General features: G+C 45.9%; 1 protein-coding gene across 2 annotated transcripts in view; it reads right to left on the bottom strand.

Annotated features, from left to right (window-relative positions):
- Positions 1 to 24972, bottom strand: part of LOC119436275 (diacylglycerol O-acyltransferase 1-like) — a 215378-nt gene that overhangs the window by 76791 nt on the left and 113615 nt on the right. For both annotated transcript variants that reach the window (XM_037703076.2, XM_037703075.2), the window contains 4 exons: positions 17016 to 17101; positions 3914 to 3966; positions 3644 to 3746; positions 1552 to 1689 (listed from right to left, as the gene is read on the bottom strand). In XM_037703076.2, the coding sequence (XP_037559004.1) occupies positions 1552 to 1689; positions 3644 to 3746; positions 3914 to 3966; positions 17016 to 17101 (380 nt within the window). The remainder of the gene's footprint in view (positions 1 to 1551; positions 1690 to 3643; positions 3747 to 3913; positions 3967 to 17015; positions 17102 to 24972) is intronic.

Here is a 24972-nt window from a genome sequence, read left to right on the forward strand (position 1 = left end):
GTAGAAAACCTGCTTGAACCCTTGAGATGAAAAGGCAGGGACACGAGTATAAAACGCTTCTACTGTAGCAGCAAGATTGAGGAGCTGCACCCCTCTTTCCCAGCATCAAAAATTGGCTGGTAAAATCCACAATGCAGCTAGCCTTGGCATTCTGTTCAAGGTTTCAAGGTTGGCTTGAACTCAAGTACTGTGGAAAAGTGGTGGGGACTACCTACACATGCATCATGCAGCCAGCTGCACATGTGCTCTGAATATTGGTACCCCCCATACTGAACTATAGTATTTTCAATAAGGAGTTACTCTCTCTGTCCACAGTAACAGCTGCATAAACAGCATGCAAGCATTAGTTTTGGGTACCTAAATGGAGCACATACCTATATATCACTCAAAACACTAAATCAATGGATGATCAACGTATCCAGTCATAAATTTCAGAGTTAATTTTTGTGTGACCTGAATCAGCATCCCGCAATCCAGCTTAAATTTGCATCATGGTTTAAATAGAATGAAAAGACTGAAAAGACTGGATACAGGAAAGATGCATACAGCATTGTGGGCTGGAGTGCTTCCTAAGGTTGAGCATTATTTGCCTAGTAGCACTTTTCCTGTTTCTGCTGTTTCTGTGACATAACAAATAGCTCCGATTTCCTTCCCAAATATCATCCAAATGTCTCGTATAGCCATTTTAATTAGACACAAAGACAAAGCACACATTCTGAAACACTGACAAGGACTATAGCAGATTCACCCAAAATGGTAGTAGAAATGCACTGAGAACAGCATCAGCTGATAAGAGTGAACCACAAATACCTGAAAGCTAAGACATCTAAGTGCAATCTTTACTTGATGCTGCAATTTTCACAGCCGTACGTCATTCAAGGCTGCAGATATTTACATGAATTCTCCTTTTAAGAAGGTTTTCTGCTGGCTACCACACAGTGCCAACCTGCTCCAGCAATGTTCACTACAACTTCGTTAACAACAGGCTTTATGGTTCTACCATACAATTATTGAGGGTCTCCCTAGTACTATCTACATTGGGTCTACTCACTAGTTGAAGTTTCACCTTGATATCTCTACTCTCCTGCTTCTGATGAGTCTTAGTAAATATGTTCATGAACATAACATCCAGTAACACATGGGGTGTAATTTCAGCTAATGTTATGTTCACCTGAGTCACACCAGATGGAGGAGGACACAGCAAAGCATGGATAAGTATTTACCCGCTGATGTTCTAAAAGCCGCAAAGGCTTGATAGGGTATGTACTGTGTTTTGCAACATCTTTGTCAGTTTTTTCCATCATTATAGACATAGTTTTATAGAACATCAATGCCACATATTAGTATGGCAGTTCCCATGCAATTAGAAGATAACTGTTTTACATTACCAAAAATCTGCACAGTTAATTAAAGCTGATTCACACATAAGCCAAAAGCAAGAGCACACTAATTAGTGTGGCTTTGCAAACCTGAATAAATCTGCCTTCCATGGTGAAATAGCAACCATTATCACTAGCAAAGTTCATAGTTGAAGTAAAAAGCTTTGCTCACGGTCATTGCCAGACGAGGACCTCCGCCGGTGGTGCTTGCGCGATGCTCTCTGTTGACGGCACCACAGGTTCACCATGTGGTATGAGACCAGCTTAAGGAACAGCACTGTCACACAACCCAATGCCAGCGATGAAGCAACTGAAAGAAAGCCTAAAGGTCAGGGCAGAAGTCTGACTAAGCCATGCAAATCACATTAGCTACTGGATAGTGATAAGCATAATGCATTAACAACTGAAGCATAATGTTGCAAAAGAAGCCAACTCTGTGCTACAGAAAACGCAATTTGCGACTGAACAAAAATTCATTCTTGTCAGGAAATTGAACCTGAGACTACCTCAACGCTGTGGCAGTCACTTTATTGGCTGATTAAACCAAAAACCTAGAGAAATCAATTTAACAAAGTGTTTCAAGGATCTAGCACTTCCAGAGACATATTCATTTGGCTCACATCACCTTAATTACTGGTTAGCTCAGTTGGCAGAGATCGCAAACCTAGTTATCAGTTGGTACATCACACTAGTGCTTGGCCGCATAGTCACAGCATGTTGAATTGCATGTGAAGCTTGAGTTATTTTGATGACGAAATTCAAAGGGGCACTTAGTTATCTCTTCGTGGATGAATGCAAAAGCATTGTGGCCACCATGTGATGCCTATGCTCTTTCAGTCGTTAAATAACTACATGACTGAAACGTTTTGATGCATTGTGTAATTGCAACAACCAACGGTGTTCGTCACAAGGTGCGCACAATGCAAGGGCGTGGGTTTGCCTCCAACCAAAGGTTGAGGGTTTGACTCCCAACAAAGGGGTTCGAGTGCATTAATTAACTATGCCTGAATTAGTTATGCCTGAATTAGTTATGCCTGAATTAACTTTGCCTGAATTAACTTTGCCTGAATTAACTTTGCCTGAATTAACTTTGCCTGAATTAACTTTGCCTGAATTAACTTTGCATGAATTAACTTTGCATGAATTAACTTTGCATGAATTAACTTTGCATGAATTAACTTTGCATGAATTAACTTTGCATGAATTAACACCAACGGTTGTGGGCTCGACTCCCATCAATGGTTGTGGGTTCGAGTGCCATAATGAACTATATCTTCATTAATTAATATCTGCCTTAATTAGTGTTGCCTTAATTCACTCTGCCTTAATTAACGTCATCAACTACCTCGACTGGCTCACTTGGACATCCCTTGACTTTTTTCGACCATCATGGTCACGCCAATGACGGATTTTGCGCTTCATGGGGCATATAATGCTTTCAAATTAATAAACACTGAAATGTCAAGTGCAGAAAAAGATTATATGTGGTCATTAGGCAACATTTACCTTACGTTTCCATCTTGGGGATGTTGAATGGCTTCTTTAGTGAGGTGCATGACTTTGGGCCTCATGGTTGGCAAACATAGCCGATTTTCAGCTGATCATTAGCTGATCATCACGAGTGAGAAGAACCAGAATTGAGAGGCTCAGTTTATTGTTAGAAATGAATTAATGAAGCATTATCTTTCTGTCATCATCTGAGTCAAATTTCTCATTGCTACAAGTTATATGTTGCTCTTCAATTTGTCACTTATTAAAAAGAAAAAAGCAGCACAGCAGTGCAAGGTGAATCATGCATTGTTGCAGCAAAACTAAAAAGTGCACGTCTGCTGACTGGTATCATTTTCACTGTGGACAATCCCAGTAAACAGCTATTAAAAAGAAGTATGCCAAACAACTTTCGGTCACATAAGCTGGTTTCAACATTGCTCCACGGGGCAATCTCTGTTATAGATTCACTTTCAATCTGCCATTGGAACACACTTTCCAAAAAAAAAGCAGAAAATTTTGCTCTAGAAATGCTCCAAGCCCTGCATTTTGTAACACTCCATTTTAATTTCCATTCTTCTTCCCTTATCATATGGTGTGCTAAGTAGACGATCCCAGAGATATTTAGCACTGGTACAGTGGTGTCAAATCATGCCCAAGCCAATGATGAAGGGTGAAAAGAAAGTAAAAGGAAATGAAACATTAGAATATATGGCCTCAAATTTGCCATTGGAATTCATCTCTAGGTTGCTGCTCCAAACAACTTGAATGCTCACCAGGATTGCAGTCCCACACGAATACCACCACAGGTGGAATGAGAAGGATAGAAGAGAGGTTGAGAACCCGCAAGTTCCTGGCCATGCTTTCAGACACCCGGCCCTGCAAGCATAAGCCCGGGAGGAAGGCATGTCAAAGGTCTGATCTCTGCTACAAGGATTGAGCCACTATGTAATTTTGCATTTTTCAATATCATTCCCACAGAGCAATAAAACAACTTTTTTTTTTAATCTCATCACAGAGCTCTACAAACATCAAATAGTACTCACCGCAGCCAACAGCTTTTCAATGACCAATGAGCACAATATGCACAGGTTAAGACCTGTAAAAAAAAAAAAAAAAAAAAAAAAAAAAAAAAAAAAAGATACAGTGACAAATTAGACTGGCATAACTGCAATTAGCTTATACAAACAAGAAATTACGTTAGTAACATGAGCCACTAATGTAACGTGAGCCACCTATTACTGCACTTGAAATCCCAGAAAACTGATATAAATTCAGACCACTTGTAACGTAACCGCTTATAGTGTAGGACCGGCTATATATGTGGGTGGGCAGGCCGATGGGAGGGGAGAGAGACGAGGGCAATGCGGAAGAGGAGGAGACGCGAAATGCACGAACAAGGAAAGGAAAAAAATTATGCAGATCTCGCACATACTGTGTGAATTTGCGTATGAGAAGCTTTTTGTAATGACAGTAATTGGCGGTGATGTTGATGGCGGATGTTCAAGTTACTAAGTGCCTGGTACAATACAAGAATGGTGAGGTGATGTTTCCTTTACTTATGTGCATCACTTGTGTTTGTCCACGTAGCACTGTAGAACACACAGCGAGACGTGTTTGCTTGAGGCATTGTTGTGTGCCATTGTTCATAGCATGCGAGAAGGTTAGCTCTGTTATTGCCTCACATCAGGGGCGTAGCCAGGGGGGGGTTGGGGGGGTTCAAACCCCCCCCCCCCGAAATTTTTTCTGCACCCCCCCCCCCCACTTACCCACCCTTTGTTCTCGTCGCTTCGCACTGACATAATTCATGAAACCGGTGCTACTATCACAATTTCATTCCTGGGCGCTTCCATTTGGATTGGTAATTTACAGCGAATTATGTCTGCATATGGAAAAAACTGTCACGGTGTTTGTCAAGGCTTTGACACACTGTGAGGTTTTGGGCGAGAATGTGGCGGCTGCATTCTGAAGCAACAAATGCGCAACAAATGAGCAACAATTGCGGCAGCTGCATTTTAGATGATGGCGAAAACGCTCGAGGCCCGTTTACTTAGATTTAGGTGCACGTTAAATACCCCAGGTGGTCGAAATCTCCGGTATACATTTCCGCCGCTTCCCTTCAGGTGCCGGTTAGGCCGCGCTCGCGCAGGATCTTCTGCGCGAGAAACATCTCTTGTTTGCGATTGCACCCCTATGGAAGGCTGGTAATTACTGTTGTGTTGTTGAATCCCAAACCAGCAATTACGGAAGGCTGGTAGTTGCTGTTTTGTTGTGGAATCCCAAACCAGCAATGTACACACGAAGGGGTTGATGACAGCAGTGAAATTCCACCGACTCGCAACAGAATGCACGAAACAGACAGCCGACAAGCATGAATTACTGCTGTGCGCAGTACAGCGTAAGTAAACTCTTGTTGCAGGCGCTGACAGTTCTCGTCGGAGTTCACGCGTCCTGAGAAATTGATTATGTGCACTATGCACTGAACAAGACCGGAGTTCATTCCTGCATCACTAGTACACCAATCAGTCGAGATTCTGTGAGGTACAAGGCCGCTTCCTGTTTGCACCAGCGTAAGTGAAGCAGAAATGAGTTGCACGCACTACTTAAAATGCGTACACATGCCATATCTATGCTGTGCGATGAAATATTCTGTACAATTCTGAATCTGTTGACGTAAAGGCAAATCACGGCTGCAGGCTCGCACACAGCGGAAGACACAGCGGCCCATGCACTTGCCGCAGAAAATGCAACCCTCTCGTATGAGGGAGCAGGGCGACGAAAACTTCGAAAAAAAAAAAAGTCCTTACGCGTTTTTGCGCGTATTTAAGTTTTCTAGCGCAAAGACGCAGCGAACAAGCTATTGCTATGGGAGTAGGTATAGCCTGGTCACACGTGCATTTTCACGTGTATAGCCATCCTTGACTTGTGAAACTCACTTTGCCCCGACGAGGACGACGCCATCTACGCTTAACGGAAATTAGCAATTAATGATGTCTTCTCCGATCGCACGGGTCGTCTCAATGATGCGTTTTCGAAGACTGGTCCATTCAGTGGCGCGTTGAGAGACCGTTGCTCCAAACGCCCACTGTACCTGTCGTACTTACTGTATTTACTGAGCTTACTTTACTTTTTACTTAATTTCTTCACAAGCACACACACACACACGAGGGGGGGGGGGGGCGGTCCCATGTCTTTGATATAGATGTATAGAGTCTGCTTCAACTACCGATATTTATTATCAATCACGTGACGTAAAGGAAAGCAGATGCTTTCCTCCCCCCCCCCCCTTCCCCCCGGTCGGGCCGGTGAACCCCCCTCGAAAAAGATTTCTGGCTACGCCCCTGCCTCACATGGCACATTGCATCATTGCAGAAGCAGCGCCATAAACAGGGGAGGGTTATGATACCTCTAATTATTGCTGCGGCGATATACTGCTCAGCGCAACATATATATAGGTACATCGTATTATTGTATGTATTATATATTTATATATTATATTTATATGCAAGTGGCGTGCTTGATTCACACGCTAAAATAAGTGATATAAATATTTTTAAATTGCCACCATTGTCCCCACGGAACCCCTCTTGAAAATTATACATGGGTATAAATAACCCTGGGTAGAAGTGTTGAAGTTTAATTAAATTAAGGGGCTTTACATGCAAAAACCACAATCTAATTATCAGGCACGCTGTAGCGGAGGACTCCGGATTAATTATGACCACCTGGGGTTCTTTAAAGGGTCCCTGAAACAGTTTGGACAAATTTTGTCGACGTTTAGGGTACAGCTACAGTAAAATGTTCACATCACGATTTAAGTGAACTGTCTCACATTAAGAGAGCTACGGATGATTACAAGTTACTCTCGTCCCAACACATGCTTTTCCTCCTTAACTCATTCATCAAGAAATCAGGGCAAAGCTCCACCTTCAGTGGCTCTGCATCATGACGCGACGCTGTGTCTACTTCTGGCATCTTGGAGTCAGCGCACGAAGCCTCTCCAACCCCGCCGCTGATGCCCAGTGAGAGCTATCCAAGCAGTGTGTGTTGCAAGAATTCTGTTGCAGCACCGAGCATGTCCCATATTCCGGTAAATGCAGGCGAGCTGGGTGTTTTGACATATGGGCGGAGGAGCAAATGTGAGCAACCTGCATAGTGCAGCCACCTGGTGGCACAGAGATCAACCAGCCAAACACAGAGCTAATATTGCTGTAACCAAGTGTGACACATTTCAAAAATTTTAAAAGACAACATGCTCACGATTATGCTGCTACCAAAAATTTACACCAGCAGCAAATAGAATAAACTTGGTTACTGCTATATTAGCTCTGTGTTTGTCTGATTGAGCTCTGCCCCATCGTGTAGGCCACTCACGTTTGTTCCACCGCTCATCCAGTAAAGCGCCCAGTCCGCTTGCGTTGATCCAAATTAGAGAGGTTTAGCTTGTCCGGTAACTGGGTAAGTGCTAGTAGACTGGGCATTTTACCGGATGAACGGAGGCACAAACGTGAACCGCCTGCACGGTGCAGCCATCTGGTGGCACAGAGGTCAACCAGACGAACACAGAGCTAATAGACAGTTTAAGCAGAGCGCTGCTTACGCTCCGCTAACATTTCACACACTCCGCTCGCTGCTTGAACTGCGTCAATTTCTCTTATTTGACACATGCGTCTTCAAGAGACGCCAGCCACACACCCTCAGCATGGCTGTAAAACTACAAAGCAAGCAGTCATCGCACCCTAATACTCCATTCAAATGGCTTTGTAGCAGAGCGGGGGCAGCGTTCTTCATTTCGCTGCCAATGTGAGCGTTGTGTGCACGCGCATTAGCGTTGCCACTAGCGTTCTGCTGAGCAGCTGTGCGCAAATCGTTAGGATATGCCAGTCTGAGCGGAGCGTGAACACACTGCTAAAAATGCCTAATATTGCAGTGACCAAGTGTATTCTACTTCGCTGCTGGTGTGAATTTTCGGCATTGGCGTAATCGTATTGCTGCCAAAAATTTACACCAGCAGCAAAGCAAAATAAACTTGATACTGCAATACTAGCTGTATTTGTCTGGTTGAGCTCTATCACCAGGTGGCTGCACCGTGCAGGCTGTTCACATTTGCGCCTCCGCCCATCCGACAAAACGCCCAGTCCGCCTGCATTTACCAGAATGCTGGACACGCTAAAACTCTCTATTAGAGAGGTTTAGCTTGTCAAGTATTCAGGTAAACGTAAGCGGACTGGGCGTTTTGCCAGATGAGCGGAGGCGTAATTGAGGTCGAGTTTATTCTGCCTCGCAAGTAAATTGTTGGCTTTTCTGTCTTGACTCGCTGCTACAAAAGGAAAGCTAAAATATAGAGTATAAGTGAGGATCATGTGTGACAGCAATGACGCAGGATGTCGAGTTGAAAGGTGTACTACACTGCAATTTTATTTCGCTCTTCAGTGTGCAGTTGTTAGCTGGATGGAGCGGCCATCATTAACTGAAATGAAACAATTTTATAATGCTTTTAGCCTCTCAAATAATTACAACTTTATGCATAACCAGCAGCTTTGTGCTTAAATTACGTGTTTTTATTGTTATTGCAATAAACATAACATTACGAGGGAAAATATTTACAGGGGATATATATTGTTAAGGAGAGAAAAGACGCTTGGCAATATATTTACACAATACATACAACCGGCAGAAGACAGGCATACAAGATGAAGCCCGTGCGCGCGACTATCGGCGATCGTCGTCTTCGTCAGTCCTGTCATGATCGTTCGCTATTGCAGCGCCTCGTAGCATATGACCCCTGGTGGCAAAGGCGCTGTTCCGGCGCTTGGTAGGTTCGAGTGATATCACTTCAGTCGAGCAACGTGAACGATATCAGAGGAGGTGTGCTGTGTATCGAGAGGTTGCATCTCATAGGTCACGTCTGTCACTTGACGCAAGATGCGGTACGAGCCTGAATAGGGCGAAATCAGCTTTTCAAAAAGACCAACTCGCCGTGCTGGTTTCCAAAGAAGCACGATGTCACCAGGGTTAAAGTGGGCATTGCAGTGACGAGCGTCATATATGCGTCGCTGATTTTCCTCGGAAGTGGTCAAACGCAGGCGTGCAATCTCACGTGCCTCTGCAGCTCTGAATACTTCACGAGCATCACGAGCATATTCTGACGTTGTATCAAGAACGGCTGGGAGGATTGTGTGAAACAGTAGTTGAGGGTCTCGTCCATACAAGAGAAAGAAATGGGGAGAAACCAGCAGAATCATGGCGGCACGTATTGTAGGCAAATGTGACGAACGGCAGAGCGGCATCCCAGTCACGATGGTCGGTAGAGACGTACATAGCGAGCATTTCTGTGATAGTTCTATTGAGCCACTCTGTGAGGCCGTTGGTCTGAGGATGATACGCCGTTGTAAACTTGTGCTTTGTAGCGCAGGTGTGCAAGATGTCCTGGACAACCTGCAAAAGAAAGTAGCAGCCCCGATCGGTAAGGAGTTGTCGGGGAGCGCCGTGATGAAGCATCACCGCTTCGAGAAGGAAGTCAGCGACGTCGGTTGCACAACTGGTAGGGAGAGCCCGCGTGATCGCGTACCGGGTGGTGTAGTCCGTATAGCAACAGCTATCCACTTGTTCCCATTAAGTGATAGAGGAAAGGGGCCAAGTAGATCAAGACCAATACGAAAGAATGGCTGAGATGGTATTTCGATGGGCTGAAGACGGCCAGCTGGTAGGGCTGCTGGTTTTTTGCTGTGCTGACAGGATTTACAGGAGGCGACGTAACGGCAAACATAACAGTAAATACCGGGTCAAAAGAAACGACGCCGAACGCGGTCATATGTCTTTGAGACTGCCAGATGACCAGCGGTAGGAACATCATGCAACTGTGCAAGTACAGTCTCACACATATGCTTAGGAACGACCAGCAGCAGTTCAGGGCCATCAGGGTGCATGCTGTAACGGTACAATATGCCATCTTGCAGCATAAACATATGCAAGGAGGGGGAACTTGTCAGGTCTGCCAGGCTGAGAATCATGTCTTTCAGGTAAGGGTCAGGTCCTTGCTCATTGGCAATGTCTCCAAACGCGGTAAGAGCGAGGATGCAAGTTGACTCGCCGGTCTCGGGAAGATCTGGTGGGTCTACTGGATGACGTGACAGGCAATCAGCGTGTTCATGGAGTCGGCCTGTCTTATAAACCACTGTGTAAAAGTACTCTTGGAGCCTGGTTGCATGGGACACATCGGGGGTACACACCTGAAGGGGAACTGGGGAGCAGCTTCAATCTCGCGGCGGATGAAGCACACAATATTGTTGGATGCAGCAGGACTGTATGGGAGACGAAGGTCCTCGCAGGTAGATTTTGCAGCCGTGTTTGCAAGACGGGTAAAATTCGGAGTACTGCAGGAGTATTCGGAGTAATGCAGCGACTTTTTGCTTCTTCAAAGCGTCGGCATTCATTGATGACGTCTTACACTGTGGATGAGTTCTTAAAAACCAGGAGTGTAAATGCATCGTCTACGATACCTTTGAGGATATGCGCAACCTTTTCCGCTTCTGGCATCTGGTCATTGACTTTGCGACAAAGTGCGAGCACATTCTGAATGTACGTGACATAGGACTCGGTGCAAGTCTGAGCTCGGCATGCAAGTTCTTTCTGCGCAGCACGACGGCATCCGATGGGCTTATGGAACAGATCGATGAGCTTTTGCTTACAGACCTCCCAGCTTGTAATTTCCTGTTCGTGGTTCAGAAACCACACTTGTGCCGTGCCCGTCAGGTAAAATATGATGTTCGCTAGCATCAGAGTCGGGTCCCAGTTGTTGCTAGTGCTCACCCATTCGTACAGGTGAAGCCAATCTTCGACGTCCGTGTGGTCAGAGCCAGAAAAGGTACCTGGGTCACGCAGTTGTGTGAAGACGACGGGGCAGTTGGTTGAGGCATGGTTGGCGACCTGCCCGAACCATTTTCGTCCCCGCCTTGAGCTGGCATTGTAGATGCAGCCAAGGAGCGTCCGCTGCGTAAATCTGTCTTGATATTCGAAAAACCCGCACCTCCACCAAAATGTTACGGGGAGAAAGGATGCTTGGAAATATATTTTACACAATATATACAATGGTCAGAAGACAGGCATACAAGATGAAGCCCGTGCGCGCGACTATCGGCGATCGTCGTCTTCGTCAGTCCTATCATGATCATCACATCATCTTCCTCTTCTCCTCACATCTTTCCATAGAGGCACAAACTATTACGTAACAATAGTCTCATCTTAAGCAACCTGGCAATCCTGCTAACGTGCTGTCACTCGCAGTGACCTGGCTTACGTAATTAAATGCATTAACTGTTTGCATTTCGCAGCGAATAATAATAAAAATGAAACAGAGATGCATGCAATTGATTGATTGATGGTTTTAAGTGCCCATTACCTTGCTACTTTAACTTTGTACAGGAATGCTGACTTTTTTATAACCAGTGAAAGATTTGCTGAGAATGGGATAATGATTAGGTCGCACAACAATTTTAGCAGAGCAGGCGTAACTCCAGTGAAACATGCAGAAAAAGGCCCTTGGAAGTGCCGAAACACACATTATTTGCCCGAGTGCCCGTCCTCTGCTGAATGACAATCACTCCTTTCAAGTAAAAAAAAAAAACCACTTTCGGTGCATTTCGTGCAGAAATGTGGTATTCGAGGGCAATATATAATCAGTCCACTGCAGTCAGAGCGTTTCATTGCCGTAAAATCAGTCACAGCAAAGCGTCGCTGTGTATATCTCAATGCGTGTCGCCGACTGCCTATTCACACCAACACGGCAACAGTACTGTCCCCTGTATCTCGATCTCGTGGCTAATTACGAACATTTGTTCACCATAAAGTTGGAAAAATAATCGATGATGCAATGTGGGTAGCCAATCGGATAGCTCATCCGACTGACATCACACGCGTCTGCTACATAGATGGTGAAGAGGCCATAGAGTTAGTATAATAACCCTTAGAGGAAAAGCCAGCAAAAAAAGCGGCAACCGCAAGGGAACTTCCATGTTGCTACGACACTTTTTGGTAATGTTAAAAATATTCAAAATATTGTTACAGGGAGATGTCAATAAGAGTTTATGAACAATGGCAGGCAGGGTTACAGCTCGTCCTCTTTCTCGTCTGCTATGCTACTTCTATTCTGTCCGCAGGATAGGAGCAAGGCTCATAACATTACCCTCCGGAGGCGAAAGCACCGACTCGGTGCAGTCGAAGTACGACGGCACGGAAAAGTTCACTGCACACACAGGGTTAATCAGTGTCTGGGACATGGTAGGGCTTCAGGCGGACGACGTGAACGATGTCGATGCGAGGTTGAGCCAATGGGGACGAAGACAATGGAGCGATTTCATACGTTATGTCGGTCACTTGGCTACACACTGGATATGGGCCGGTGTACGGGAACAGCAGTTTTTCAGTAAGCCCGACACGGCACACTGGGGGCCAGAGTAGGACAAGAGACCCAGGGGCAAAGTGGGTAGTCCTGTGATTGCTATTGTAGTATCGAGATTGCTGGTGGATCTGCGACTCGCTGAATCGAGCACGGGCAACTTCACGTGCATGGTCAGCACATGCAATAGCCTCTCGAGCATACTTGGTACCAGGGCACGCGGAAGAAGGCACCAACGTGTCCATAGGCAACGCTGGATTTGGGCCGAATAAGAGAAAGAAAGGCGAATAACCAGCGGTCTCATGTCCTTCCATATTATACGCGAATGTCACAAAAGGCAATGCAGTGTCCCAATCCTGGTGGTCGGCAGACACATACATTGACAACATGTCGGTAATTGTTCGTTTCAGTTGCTCCGTCAAGCCATTCGTCTGTGGATGGTAGGCCGTGGTCAGTTTGTGTTGCGTCGAGCAAGACCGTAGAATGTCCTCGATAACCTCCGAAAGAAAATGTCTGCCCCGATCAGTTAGAAGTTGCCGAGGTGTACCATGCTGTAGAATGACGTTATGGAGTAAGAAGTCTGCAACATCGGTTGCGCAGCTTGTGGGAAGAGCACGGGTGATTGTGAATCGCATTGCATAGTGTGTAGTGACACCGCCCCATCTGTTTCCTGAGACAGAGAAAACGGGCCAAGTAAGTCGAGGCCAAGGCGATGAAACCGCTCATATGGAACGTCGAGAGGCTGAAGATGGCCAGCAGGTGGGAGCAGCGGCTTTTTCCGGCGCTGACAAAGGTCACAAGAGGCCACTTAAAGGCGTACCGAACGGGACATGCCTGGGTAGTAGAACCGACGGTGTGTGAAATCGTATGTGCGTGAAACGCCGAGGTCACCCGCTGTTGGCGCATCATGAAGCTGGGCTGGAACAGTCGAGCGGAGGTGGGCTGGAATCACAAGCAAGAGGTCAGGACCACCAGGAAGCAAACTGTGACGATGTAAAGTGTCGTCGTGTAGCACAACAAGTCGGAGAGAGGCATCGTGAGCCTGGGAGTTGAGACGGTCGATAATCTTGCATAGGACCAGGTCACGGCGTTGTTCAGCAGCAATGTTGAGTTCGGAGATGGCAAGCACACAAGGACTGTAGCCGCTCGGTGCAGGTTCCGGTTGGTCTACAGCATAGAGTTTCTCACTATATTACCTAGAGGGAAAACTGACACTGCTGCACTGTGGTATCCATGGGAATGCTGGTATATTGTGACTTCAGATGGAATCGTTCTTGGAGAGCCAGAACGCCTTGAAGACGTGCCTGGCTAGCACCCTTCTGTCTGTCACAATGATTAATTTCCTGCTAAAACAGCACGTAAAAAACTGTTTTAGCTTTATTATTACACAAAAACATGTTTTGTTTTATTCTGAGGACTTACTATTGGATGCACAATTATATGAAACGTAAAAAGTAAGTTGGAGGGCAGACGACAAGATTATCACTCGCTTTGGAACAACTTGTCGTCTGTTCTTGCTTTTCTTCGCTTGATTCTGCATTGTAGGTCAGTAAACTTTATTGAGAGATGTAATATGGGTGAATGAAGTCCTTTTATGTAGATTTTACTTTAAGAACGCATTATTTGTGCAGCCATATCCACGTTTTACACGAAGCCTCGTTCAACACCAGCCAACACAAGCCTCGCAGACACATATCCCGTCATTCCCATGAGGGCACGGCACCCTTTAAGAAACTCGCATAGACGGTGGCGCCAGTTTATCCTCTAGGTGTTATAGTGAGAAACTCTATGGTCTACGGGGTACCAGGAAAGGCAGTCGGCATCCCGATGCAAACGGCCAGATATGTAGATGACCGTATATGAATATTCTTGAAGCCGTAATGCCCAGCATCCAAGGTGACCCATTTTTTTTAGCAAAGACAGCCAGCAGAGAGCGTGATGGTCAGTGACGACGATAAAAGTTCTGCGATACAGATAAGGGCGAAATTTTGCGATGGCTCAAACAAGAGCGAGGCACCCTCTCTCTGTAATCGAATAATTCCACTCAGCGGCGGAAAAGAGGCGGCTGGCATACGCAATAACACAGTCCTGACCACGTCGACATTGAGCTAGAACAGCATCGACGCCATGGCCACTGGCGTCTGTATGGACTTCCGAGGGAGCAGAATCGTCAAAGTGAGCCAACACAGGTGGTGTAGTGAGTAGTGCAATGAGCTGCGAAAAGGCAGACGCTTGGGCAGGACCCCAGTTAAAAGGAACGTTTTTCTTGAGCAGGCATGTGAGAGGCCGTGCTATCTCTTCAAAGTCTTTCACAAAGCAACGAAAGTAAGAGCAGAGGCCAAAAAATGAGTGCACATCTTGTGAAGAACATCTTGTTGGAAACGGCGCATACTTTGGCAGGGTCAGCTCGGATACTGGCTGCATCAACAAGATGACCAAGTACGGTGATCGCTCGGCATCTGAAGTGGCATTTGGAGGAGTTTAGTTAAAGCCGGGTGCTGCGAAACAGCAGCAAAATATCGGATAGTCATTGGAGATGACTGGGGAATGTTGGCGAAAAACTATGAGGTTGTCAAGGTAACAAACAAGTAGACCACTTGAACCATCATTCTTTCCATCATTCTTTCAAATGTTGTTGGGGCATTACACAACCCAAAGGGCACGACTTTAAACTGGCAGAGCCCATCGGACATAATGAGGGAGGTCTTTTCGCGATTCTGCCCATCAACGGCAATTTGCCAATAGCCGGACAGAAGATCTATAGAAGAAAAGTACCTCGAGTCATGCAGATAGTCGAGCGCATCGCATCGTCTATTCGTGGCACAGGGTAGACGTCCTTTTTAGTTATCTTGTTCAGGTGCCGATAGTCGATACAGAACTGCCAGGTGTTGTCTTTCTGACAAGCACCACAGGGGACCCCCAAGGACTCGCAGGTGGTTCAATGATGTGCTTAGTCAGCATTTTCTCAACTTCGGTTTGAATGACACCGCGTTCGGACACAGACACTCGGTAAGGGCACCTATGGGTGGGTCTAGCATCCCCAGTATCAATGCGTTGGGTTACGAGCGATGTCTAGCCAAGATGGGGCAAAGAAAAAAAAAAAATGTCGCAGTAACATGCTAACAAGCTGCGAAGATCTTCGGACTGAGAAGGAGATAGATCAGGGGCAATCATACCGTCAAGAGGGTCGTCAAGTGTAGTACTTGTGTCCTGGCTTCCAGGTAATGACTGCAGAGTATCAACAGTCAGGGCCAGAGGGTCGTGTGCATCTAAAGGCGATATTCTGCCCAACGTGATGCCTTCGGCACCACCTCCACCAACGATGTTACGGGGAGATGTCAAAAAGGGTTTATATACAATTACTAAAAGTGACGGCGAGTGGCACCACAACAACAAAGATGGCAGACTGGGATACAGCTCGTCCTCTTTCTCATCTGCTACGCTATTTCTATTTCGTCCGCAGGATAGGTTACACCATTATTATGCAACATCAAACATTCAGACGTAGTATATATACGTATGGACAAGGTGTAAAGTTTATTACATGTATTTTTCAGAAGGATCAAATCGCTATATATGAAATTTTGATGTAAAATTTAGGGTGCATGAATAGATGCATTTTCCAGCGCCTGACTAGATGGTGCCACCACAGTGACGGAAGCTTGGGATCGCGATGATTGCACGTCTTGCCTGAATCGCATATCTCGTCTGCGCCTGCGCACCTACACAGAGCAGCAACATGGCGGCGCAAGTGCAGTTACCAATTTCAATGCATGGGCGCTATGGGGAGCTTTTCCTCTAGAGTTGGTTATATTATTCCTATGGACAGGCGGCTGAAAACTCGGGTGGGCGGCGCTGCTGCGATCAGTTACGATGCACATCTTTAAAACCCTATAATAAATTACATGCTTTACGTGGAGCGCTTAAATGTGTTACTTAATGATCAGAAGGCTAAAGCCACTACTCAACCATGGCGGGTCTGTCCACATTGTAAATATTCTGACACAATAACCCGTTTAGACATAGCTGTCCAAAAATGTACTTTGGGCAAATGCATTGGCATGTCACATATAATTTTCCTAGAATCCCTTCTTCATGCACTGTGAGACAAAATAATATGATTAAATTTTGTTAGTTTTTGGAGCGGCTGTCTTTAAACTCGTATTAGCCGCAGGATTCCTACCAAGTGGTCATGTTTTGAGAACACTGCAAGATTCCAATTTCGCTATTGCAGTATCTGCACTAAGTTATTACCTCAAAATATAATTACGAAAATTTAGTAAAGTTTGTTGAACACTAGGGTAGAAGAATTCTCGCTGTCCTCCGCAAATACGAATCCTGGCTAGCAAAAGTTATTTAATCTCAAGTCCCCTATTTTAAATAATAACTGAGCATAGATGTTGCTGATGCACCACATGTTAGAAACACAGTTGACAGTTATAAACACAGAAACCCGCTGCGATGGCTTAGCGGCTATGGTGGTGTGCTGCTAAGCACGAGGTCATGGGATTAAACCCCGGCTGCGGCGGCCGCATTTCGATGGGGGCGAAATACAAAAACGCTTGTGTCCCGTGCATTAGGGTACGTTAAAGATCCCCTGGTGGTCAAAATCTGGAGTCCTCCACTATACGGCGTGCCTCATAATCAAATCTTGGTTTTGGCACATAAAACCCCAGAATTCAATTCAATTCATAAACATGGAAATCTAATAGGACAAGGAAGCACAATATCGAGAGACAAGTAATGCTTACCCAGTGTAGCATAAACTGGAGGCCATACTCTGGGATCCAGTAGCAGATACCGCACCCATTGCCCTGGGTCAACTAAGATTCCATATCTACAAAAGCGAACAAGAACATGGTTCAAATGAGGTACATATTAAAAAAAAAAAGTCGCAGTTTCGCCTGAAAGGCGAAGCATCGATTGCGATAGCAAATTACTAGACAGCTAAACGAAGTAAGGATAGTAGTTTTATCAGCCAGATAAAGTTGTAAACATTCGCTTACTAACTAAATAAACAAGCACGGTGTCACGCACGCACAGGTAAACATGAGCACATCTCGCTCGATGGCCGCGGAAACTCGTCAAAACACTTTAGTTACCCGCTGCTGCCCGCTACGCGCCAGCAGTAGTGGGCAAATTGACCTTAGCGCTGTCTCTCGTCTCGCTTCAACGCGAACTAAACGTCGAAAGCACAGCGCATACGAAGCTACTGGCACTCAGCGCATGCACTTTGTACCATCGCAGATAGCTTTGAAGATGAGGCTCCCGCGGGCGCACACTTCGACCACATAGCAGATCGCTTTCAAGTAGAGTGTACTAGAACATTGTCTAATACACTCTACTTTCAAGATACGGTGCCCGCGCGGTAGCTCCGGCAGCAGCAGCCGCAAGAGCAGAACGCACCCCCTACCCCTACCGTCACCGTCGCCTCCTCCGCGTGCCCCGCGAGCGAACGAAGACCGCGCGCTTCCGGCCGCGATAAAGCTGCGGTTGCCGGCTCAACCTCGCACGCTAAAATTTCACTCGCACACACAGCGTACGGCGCGCGGCGACGGTTTTATCGCCGTTTGACTTTATACTGAACCTCGATCGGGCGACGGCGATGGCAAAAATGCGCTTGGAGTGTCCATATAATTGCTATCGCAATAAAAAACACGGAAAGATGAAAAAGCCTCGCAGTACAGCCGCTAAGTCCTCTGAACCACAGTGGTTCTGTGAGATGGGCCGGCCCACTGCCCCCCCCCCCCCCCTTTTTTTTTTTTTTTTTTGTTCGCGCTCTATGCAGAAGTAAAGCCCCCCATACACGTTTCCGTCGACCAGCAAAAGCGGCGGTGGCGCGTGGATGGAGGGGCTTTATGCAGAAGCACAATTAGTTTTCATGATGATGAAAAGTAAAAAAGATGGGAGGGGGGGGGGGGGGGTTAACTTTATTTCAGAACAATTTGTGCAGCTTTCTGTAGAAAATTTTATAAACTTCCAAGGTCCTGACAAAGCCGCAGGATAGTCCTTGTTCTAGTTAAGGACTAAGCAACATTGCATTGGACAACTTGAAAACACGGCACGCGCACAAGAAATTTTTTTTTTCTATTGAACACAAGTGAACGTGTAGGTCCGCCTACGTACACGAAACCATTTTTTTTTATAACAGAAGCGTAGCATGAAACCTACACTTTCTACAGCGCCGTTTCGATGAGTGTAGGTAGCCGACGACAAAGAGGCAGGCTTTCCAAACGCGTGACGTAGAGTATACTAGACAAAATATTGGGGCGGCGCTGCGGTCGAAGTGGATTGGGCCGCATCAAGGTCGCGCCGTTGGAAACTGCTGGCGATACTGCTCGGCAGGGTCATTCGTACTACTTCGCGCGCTGGTATTAGCGTTCAGACCGATCAAATGGGGTTCATAATTGCATATGACATGTATTTATGCCTTAAGAATAAATTCCTTTCCTTTTTCGCCTTTATTTATTTTTTATTATTTTCTAATGCCGCTCGGTGATTACGCGTGCATTGGGTCCGCAGTGTCGGCTTTCATTCTATACTATGTTATTGAACCCTTTGGAGAAAAAAATATTTTTCTCGTTCTTCAAGAAGCATCTATCTCTCGTGTGTATTGTTGCGCATATAGTTTTCTATCAGTAGGTCTTGCGAAACGCAGACGAAGCAGCATATGTAACCTTCCTGCTTGCTCCTTCGAACAAGTAAAGCATTTCTGCCCCATCCGGCGCCTTGTTCTTAGATTTACGGGAACCATTGGTATAGATAAAAAAAAAGAGTAAACTGCAGTGCAACATTCCCTTCAAGTTTCTGCCTTTCTCGCGTAACAGAATGCGGAGTAATTGGTACGGGGTCATTTATTGTAGTCGGACCTCGAGCGCCGAAAACTGTTTTAGTTAGCCATTCTATATATGCTAATCTTTGGCCGTAATCAGTACGTGGGGATTTTTTTTCCAGTTGATACTTCAAAAAAGAAAGAAAGCCTGCGCGGTAGCCTAATTAGTGCCTATATCGTGGACAGGCGCGGATCCAGGGGGGATGTCCGGATGTCCTGACCCCCCCCTCAGATTTCTGCATCGCCCCCTCGCTGACAGGGGGATGGCCCTGTCGCAAAAAAAAAAAAAAAAAATATGGCCACCAGCATTCTTCAAAAGTATTTTTCGCGAGTACCAGTGGTATCAGCCATGTAGAAGTAAAGCTAGCTCGCTCACAAGCTTAGTTCTATTCCGTAGGAGTGTGGTGTCGCGAAGTTGCCGTAGTTATTTTTTCTCATGAACACCTTGGACCTCTTGGAGCCTGCCGTGCCTTACTCGTCCCGTCGGTGGCGTCGAATGAGCGAGGGGACGTCCCTTTTGCCAAACACGCCGAGGTCCGCTCGAGCGCCTTCGCGCCTGATTAACTTAGTTTCCCCTTGAGGAGTCAACGGTTGCCTCATTGGCTGTCATCGGTTCCGCAACCAACCTGCTTAATGAAAGAGATCTCTTGCTGAAGTGTTCATATATAAATAATATCAACTAACAGCAAAAGTAAGAACTACGCATAGGCAACCTTTTTTAACTGTAGCACTCATTGTGATCACAGTTACATGTTGACAATATCCAGTACGAGCACAGTACCGTTCGTACGCTACAAGTTCTTCATTGTAACTTCGCAGTTTTATTGTCGTACATTAGGAATAGGAGGCTCAAGCCCACCGGATCCGTTTATCTGAGTGGGCGTCCTTGCGGAGCGGGGCGAAGCCTCGAGCCGCGGCTGCGAAGTGGGGGAGCGTGACGTCAGCGGCCAACGCCAGCGCGCGGGCCTAGGATGGCGTCGCGTGGTTAGAGAAACGGGAGCAGATGGCCCCCTTGTGTAAAAGGATGACATCGCGTGGGAAACAAAACATGAAGACGCTGGCTCGCGCTCTCGCCTACTATGCCACATCGTTATTCTTGTAGGTGGCGTCGTGAGTCTTCATACGCGGTGATTCGCATATCGTAAACAACCAGCGTATTGGTTGCTGCGTTGGAGCGGACCGTTACGCCCGTATTCAAGAACGTTCCTCTAGTCAACACACCACCACGACTCAAGAGAGAAGATGGCACCGCCATCCCTCCACAGAAGTGGTCACTGAGCTTCATGATCATTCACGGGAATTCATGAGAATTGTCGCGTCTTTATTCTCGATTATTCTGCGCAGTACGACAATTGAAATTTGGAGTCTGATATATCGGAGCACTGCATGCTGTTCACTGCATGCTTAGAAGAAGTATTCAAGCTCTTAGACTGGGAAGGATTAGGAGTGAGGATCGACGGCGAATATCTCAGCAACCTTCGGTTTGCAGATGACATTGTCCTATTGAGCAACAATGGAGAGGAATTACAACAAATGATTGAGGACCCTAATCGAGAAAGTGAAAGAATTGGGTTGAAGATGAATATGCAGAAGACAAAGATAATGTTCAATAGCCTGGCAAGGGAACAAGAATTCAGGATCGCCAGTCAGCCTCTAGAGTCTGTAAAGGAATATGTTTATTTAGGTCAATTACTCACAGGGGACCCTGATCATGAGAAAGAAATTTACAGAAGAATAAAATTGGGTTGGAGTGCATACGGCAGGCATTGCCAAATCATGACTGGGAGCTTACCACTGTCGTTGAAAAGAAAAGTGTACAATCATTGCATTCTACCGGTGCTAACATATGGGGCAGAAACTTGGAGGTTAACAAAGAAGCTCGAGAACAAGTTAAGGACCGCACAAAGAGCGATGGAACGAAAAATCGTAGGAGTAACGTTAAGAGACAGGAAGAGAGCGGTGTGGATCAGAGAACAAACGGGAGTAGACGATATTCTAGTTGACATTAAGCGGAAGAAATGGAGCTGGGCAGGCCATGTATAATGCGTAGGATGGATAACCGGTGGACCATTAGGGTTACAGAATGGATACCAAGAGAAGGGAAGCGCAGTCGAGGGCGGCAGAAAGTCAGGTGGGATGATGAAGTTAGGAAATTCGCAGGCGCAAGTTGGAATACGCTAACGCAAGGCAGGGGCAATTGGAGATCGCAGGGAGAGGCCTTCGTCCTGCAGTGGACATAAATATAGGCTGATGATGATGTAGGAGCACGGACACGCTAGAATAATTCTTCCGATCGATACTGTGTAGAAACGACTGTCTCTAAGTTTTCAATAAAAACATACCCACTTACTCTAATCAACAAAAAATAATTGTTCAATTTTAGTTAATTGGGCTGCTCACAGCGATAATTATCATCTCACTTTGTGCCCCCTTAGTCACATAACTTATTTGCACAGGTGGTCTTCGCATGCCTCCCAGTGCCTAACTTTAAGAAAACCATAAAGCTTAGTTTTTAACGCCCTGTATTATCAGGCGCAGCCGACAAGCACATGGCTGTATTGGGTAACGTCCTTTTCCTATAAGCTCGGAGAAACCGATACCTGGCTTCGCTACAGATCTTCTTCCTCTTTCCTGGGTTTTACGTGCCAAACCCAGTTCTGATTATCAGGCACGCCGTAGTGGAAGGCTCCGGATTAATTTTGACCACCTGGGGTTCTTCAAGCTGCACTACAACGCAAGAACACGGGCGTTTTTGCATTTCGCCTCCATCGAAATGCGGCCGCCGCGGCCGGTATTTGATCCCGCGATCTCGCGCTCAACGCCTGAGCTGACTGAGCCACCACAGAGGGCTACAGGTGTTGCTTCAGCCGTATAAAACGCGGGTTTATCGTGAGGAAAAACGGTAAATTTCGGTAAATAAGAAAGGCTACTATCATCATCATCATCATTGACAGAAGCTGACCCCCCCCTCAGAAAAAACCTGGATCCGCCCCTGATCGTGGATACGGCGTTGCGCTGCTAAACTGGAGCTCGCGGGTTCAATCCAGGTCGCGGAATTTGATGGGAACGAAATGGAAAAAGACTCGTGTACTTCTATTTAGGTGCGCGTTAAAGAACCACAGGTGGCAAAAACTAAACAGGGTGCCTCATAATCATATCGTGGTTTTGCCACGTGAAACCGAAGAATTTGCTTATATTAAAAAAAAAAGAAAAAGAAAAAAAAAGCAGGTGGCTGCGTTCTTCGGCTTATTCCTGGGGGTGTAAACAACATAAATTATTCCCGAATCTGATTTCCGAGAAAAAAATGTTAGGCTTATCCTATATTTCATGCATAAATGTAATGCCATTCCCAAATGTATGACCGCTCAAATCAGCAGCTTGTATATTATAAACGGCTGCGTTCAGTTATCCGGTGCACTTTCATAACGACCATAATGAAACAATTAAAGGAACGGCATGTCTCACATGCACGTAGAGATATGTGCAGATCTGTTGCGTTCATTGAAGAAAAGTGTGGTACCACATGGGGCACTCAGTTTTAATGGGTTGCAGACATAGTGAGACTGTCAAAAATTTTTGTCTGAATCAACTTAGCAGATTTACAGGCTGCCACAAAACAGGGCTTTTATATTGCATTATGGCTAGGAACTTGCTAAGCAGAACTTATTAACACCCGTCCGTCAATTCTCTCAGGAACTGCGCCTCTGCGCAACAGCCACGACTCTCCGGCAGCAAGATCATTCGGACACATATATATATATATATATATATATATATATATATATATATATATATATATATATGTCTATGTACTCTTTGATTTATAATTACCTAGAAATACATTGGTCATTGGTCAAATACATCGGTCATTGGCAATCAGATATGTCTTTAGCCGTAATCAGTACGTGGGGATTTTTTTTCCAGTTGATACTTCAAAAAAGAAAGAAAGCCTGCGCGGTAGCCTAATTAGTGCCTATATCGTGGATACGGCGTTGCGCTGCTAAACTGGAGCTCGCGGGTCTAGTACACTCTAGTATTGGTAGAGTGACAATGGTCGAGTGGGCCGAACGGCGCTCTGCCGCTGAGGCGCCGCGTGTGGAAAAATAGTGCGAGGGCGCTGCGAGCGAACTGGATTGGGGCAGAGACGCGCTCCGCGGCATATTCAACCACGGCCGGGCTCGACTGGCGCGCGCGCTCGCTTCTTACGGCCTTCTCACCCGTCGGGGAAACAATGGGAGAGTTTCTCAGCACGTTTCGCCACCCGTCGACGGTAGGGGCGCTGCGACCCTGACCCTTCCTCCCCTGCTCCGCGTACATGCGCTTGCCTTCGCGCTTGCACGATCGTTTTCCCGCGCATTTTATTCGGTGCTTTGTCAGTGTTGTTCATCATCATCATTATCAGCCTATATTTATGCCCACTGCCGGACGAAGGCCTCTCCCTGCGATCTCCAATTACCCCTGTCTTGCGCTAGCGTATTCCAACTTGCGCCTGCGAATTTCCTAACTTCATCATCCCACCTGGTTTTCTGCCGGCCTCGATTGCGCTTCCATTTTCTTGGAATCCATTCTGTAACCCTAATGGTCCACCGGTTATCCATCCTTCGCATTACATGGCCTGCCCAGCTCCATTTCTTCCGCTTAATGTCAACTAGAACATCGGCAATCCCCGTTTGTTCTCTGATCCACACCGCTCTCTTCCTGTCTCTTAACGTTACTCCTAAGATTTTTCGTTCCATCGCTCTTTGTGCGGTCCTTAACTTGTTCTCGAGCTTCTTTGTTAACCTCCAAGTTTCTTCCCCATATGTAAGCACCGGTAGAATGCAATGATTGTACACTTTTCTTTTCAACGACACTGGTAAGCTCCCAGTCAGGATTTGGCATTGCCTGCCGTAGCCGTATGCACAGCAACCCAATTTTATTCTTCTGTAAATTTCTTTCTCATGATCAGGGTCCCCTGTGAGTAATTGACCTAGATAAACGTACTCCTTTACAGACTCTAGAGGCTGACTGGCGATCCTGAATTCTTGTTCCCTTGCCAGGCTATTGAACATTATCTTTGTCTTCTGCATATTCATCTTCAACCCAGTTCTTACACTTTCTCGATTAAGGTCCTCAATCATTTGTTGTAATTCGTCTCCATTGTTGCTGAATAGGACAATGTCATCTGCAAACCGAAGGTTGCTGAGATATTCGCCGTTGATCCTCACTCCTGCGTTGTTCAGTATGAAGTAATTTGTGGGCTCCTGAAGACGGTCGCACAGCCTTTAGTACACGCGGCCACAGCCAAGACTTGGCACCGTTCATTGCACATCGGTAAATAACTGCTGTGTGATGGTGTATTGCTGTCTTCCGTATTGCAAGTCCCGTTCCGGGAAAACACCCGGTGTTTCTTTTCACCAGTTCCCAAGCAATGAGTTTCTAGCCCGAGTTTCTAGCGCTTTTGGACAAGATATTTGGACAAGATAGCATCAACTAACGAAGGGGAATTATAAGATGGACATAACAAAGATCGTAGCCTTCTCCTCCGCATACGCTACTAGGCAAATACATAATTTCACTATAACTCTTTTTTCCTCACGCAGCAACTCTTTTAAGTAGTATTTTTTTTTCGCGCACAATAGTGGACTGGAACCAACTAAAAAATGACGTCGTCTCTGCGCCAACATTAACTTCTTTTTTATCATGTTTACAGTAACATTATTTTGTTTGTGCCATGTTTGCAGTCACAGTGTTTTACTTCTGTAGTGTAAAGTTGCGTGTGCCCAACCTGTACGCTTTGTATTTGTTCAAACAACAGTTTTCTTTATTAACCTGTGCATTTTCTGTACATACCAATGTATTCGTTATGCTTGTACCAACCTGCTAAAATCACCGCA

Source organism: Dermacentor silvarum, chromosome 1 (assembly GCF_013339745.2).
Source record: "Dermacentor silvarum isolate Dsil-2018 chromosome 1, BIME_Dsil_1.4, whole genome shotgun sequence".
NCBI lineage: Eukaryota > Metazoa > Arthropoda > Arachnida > Ixodida > Ixodidae > Dermacentor > Dermacentor silvarum.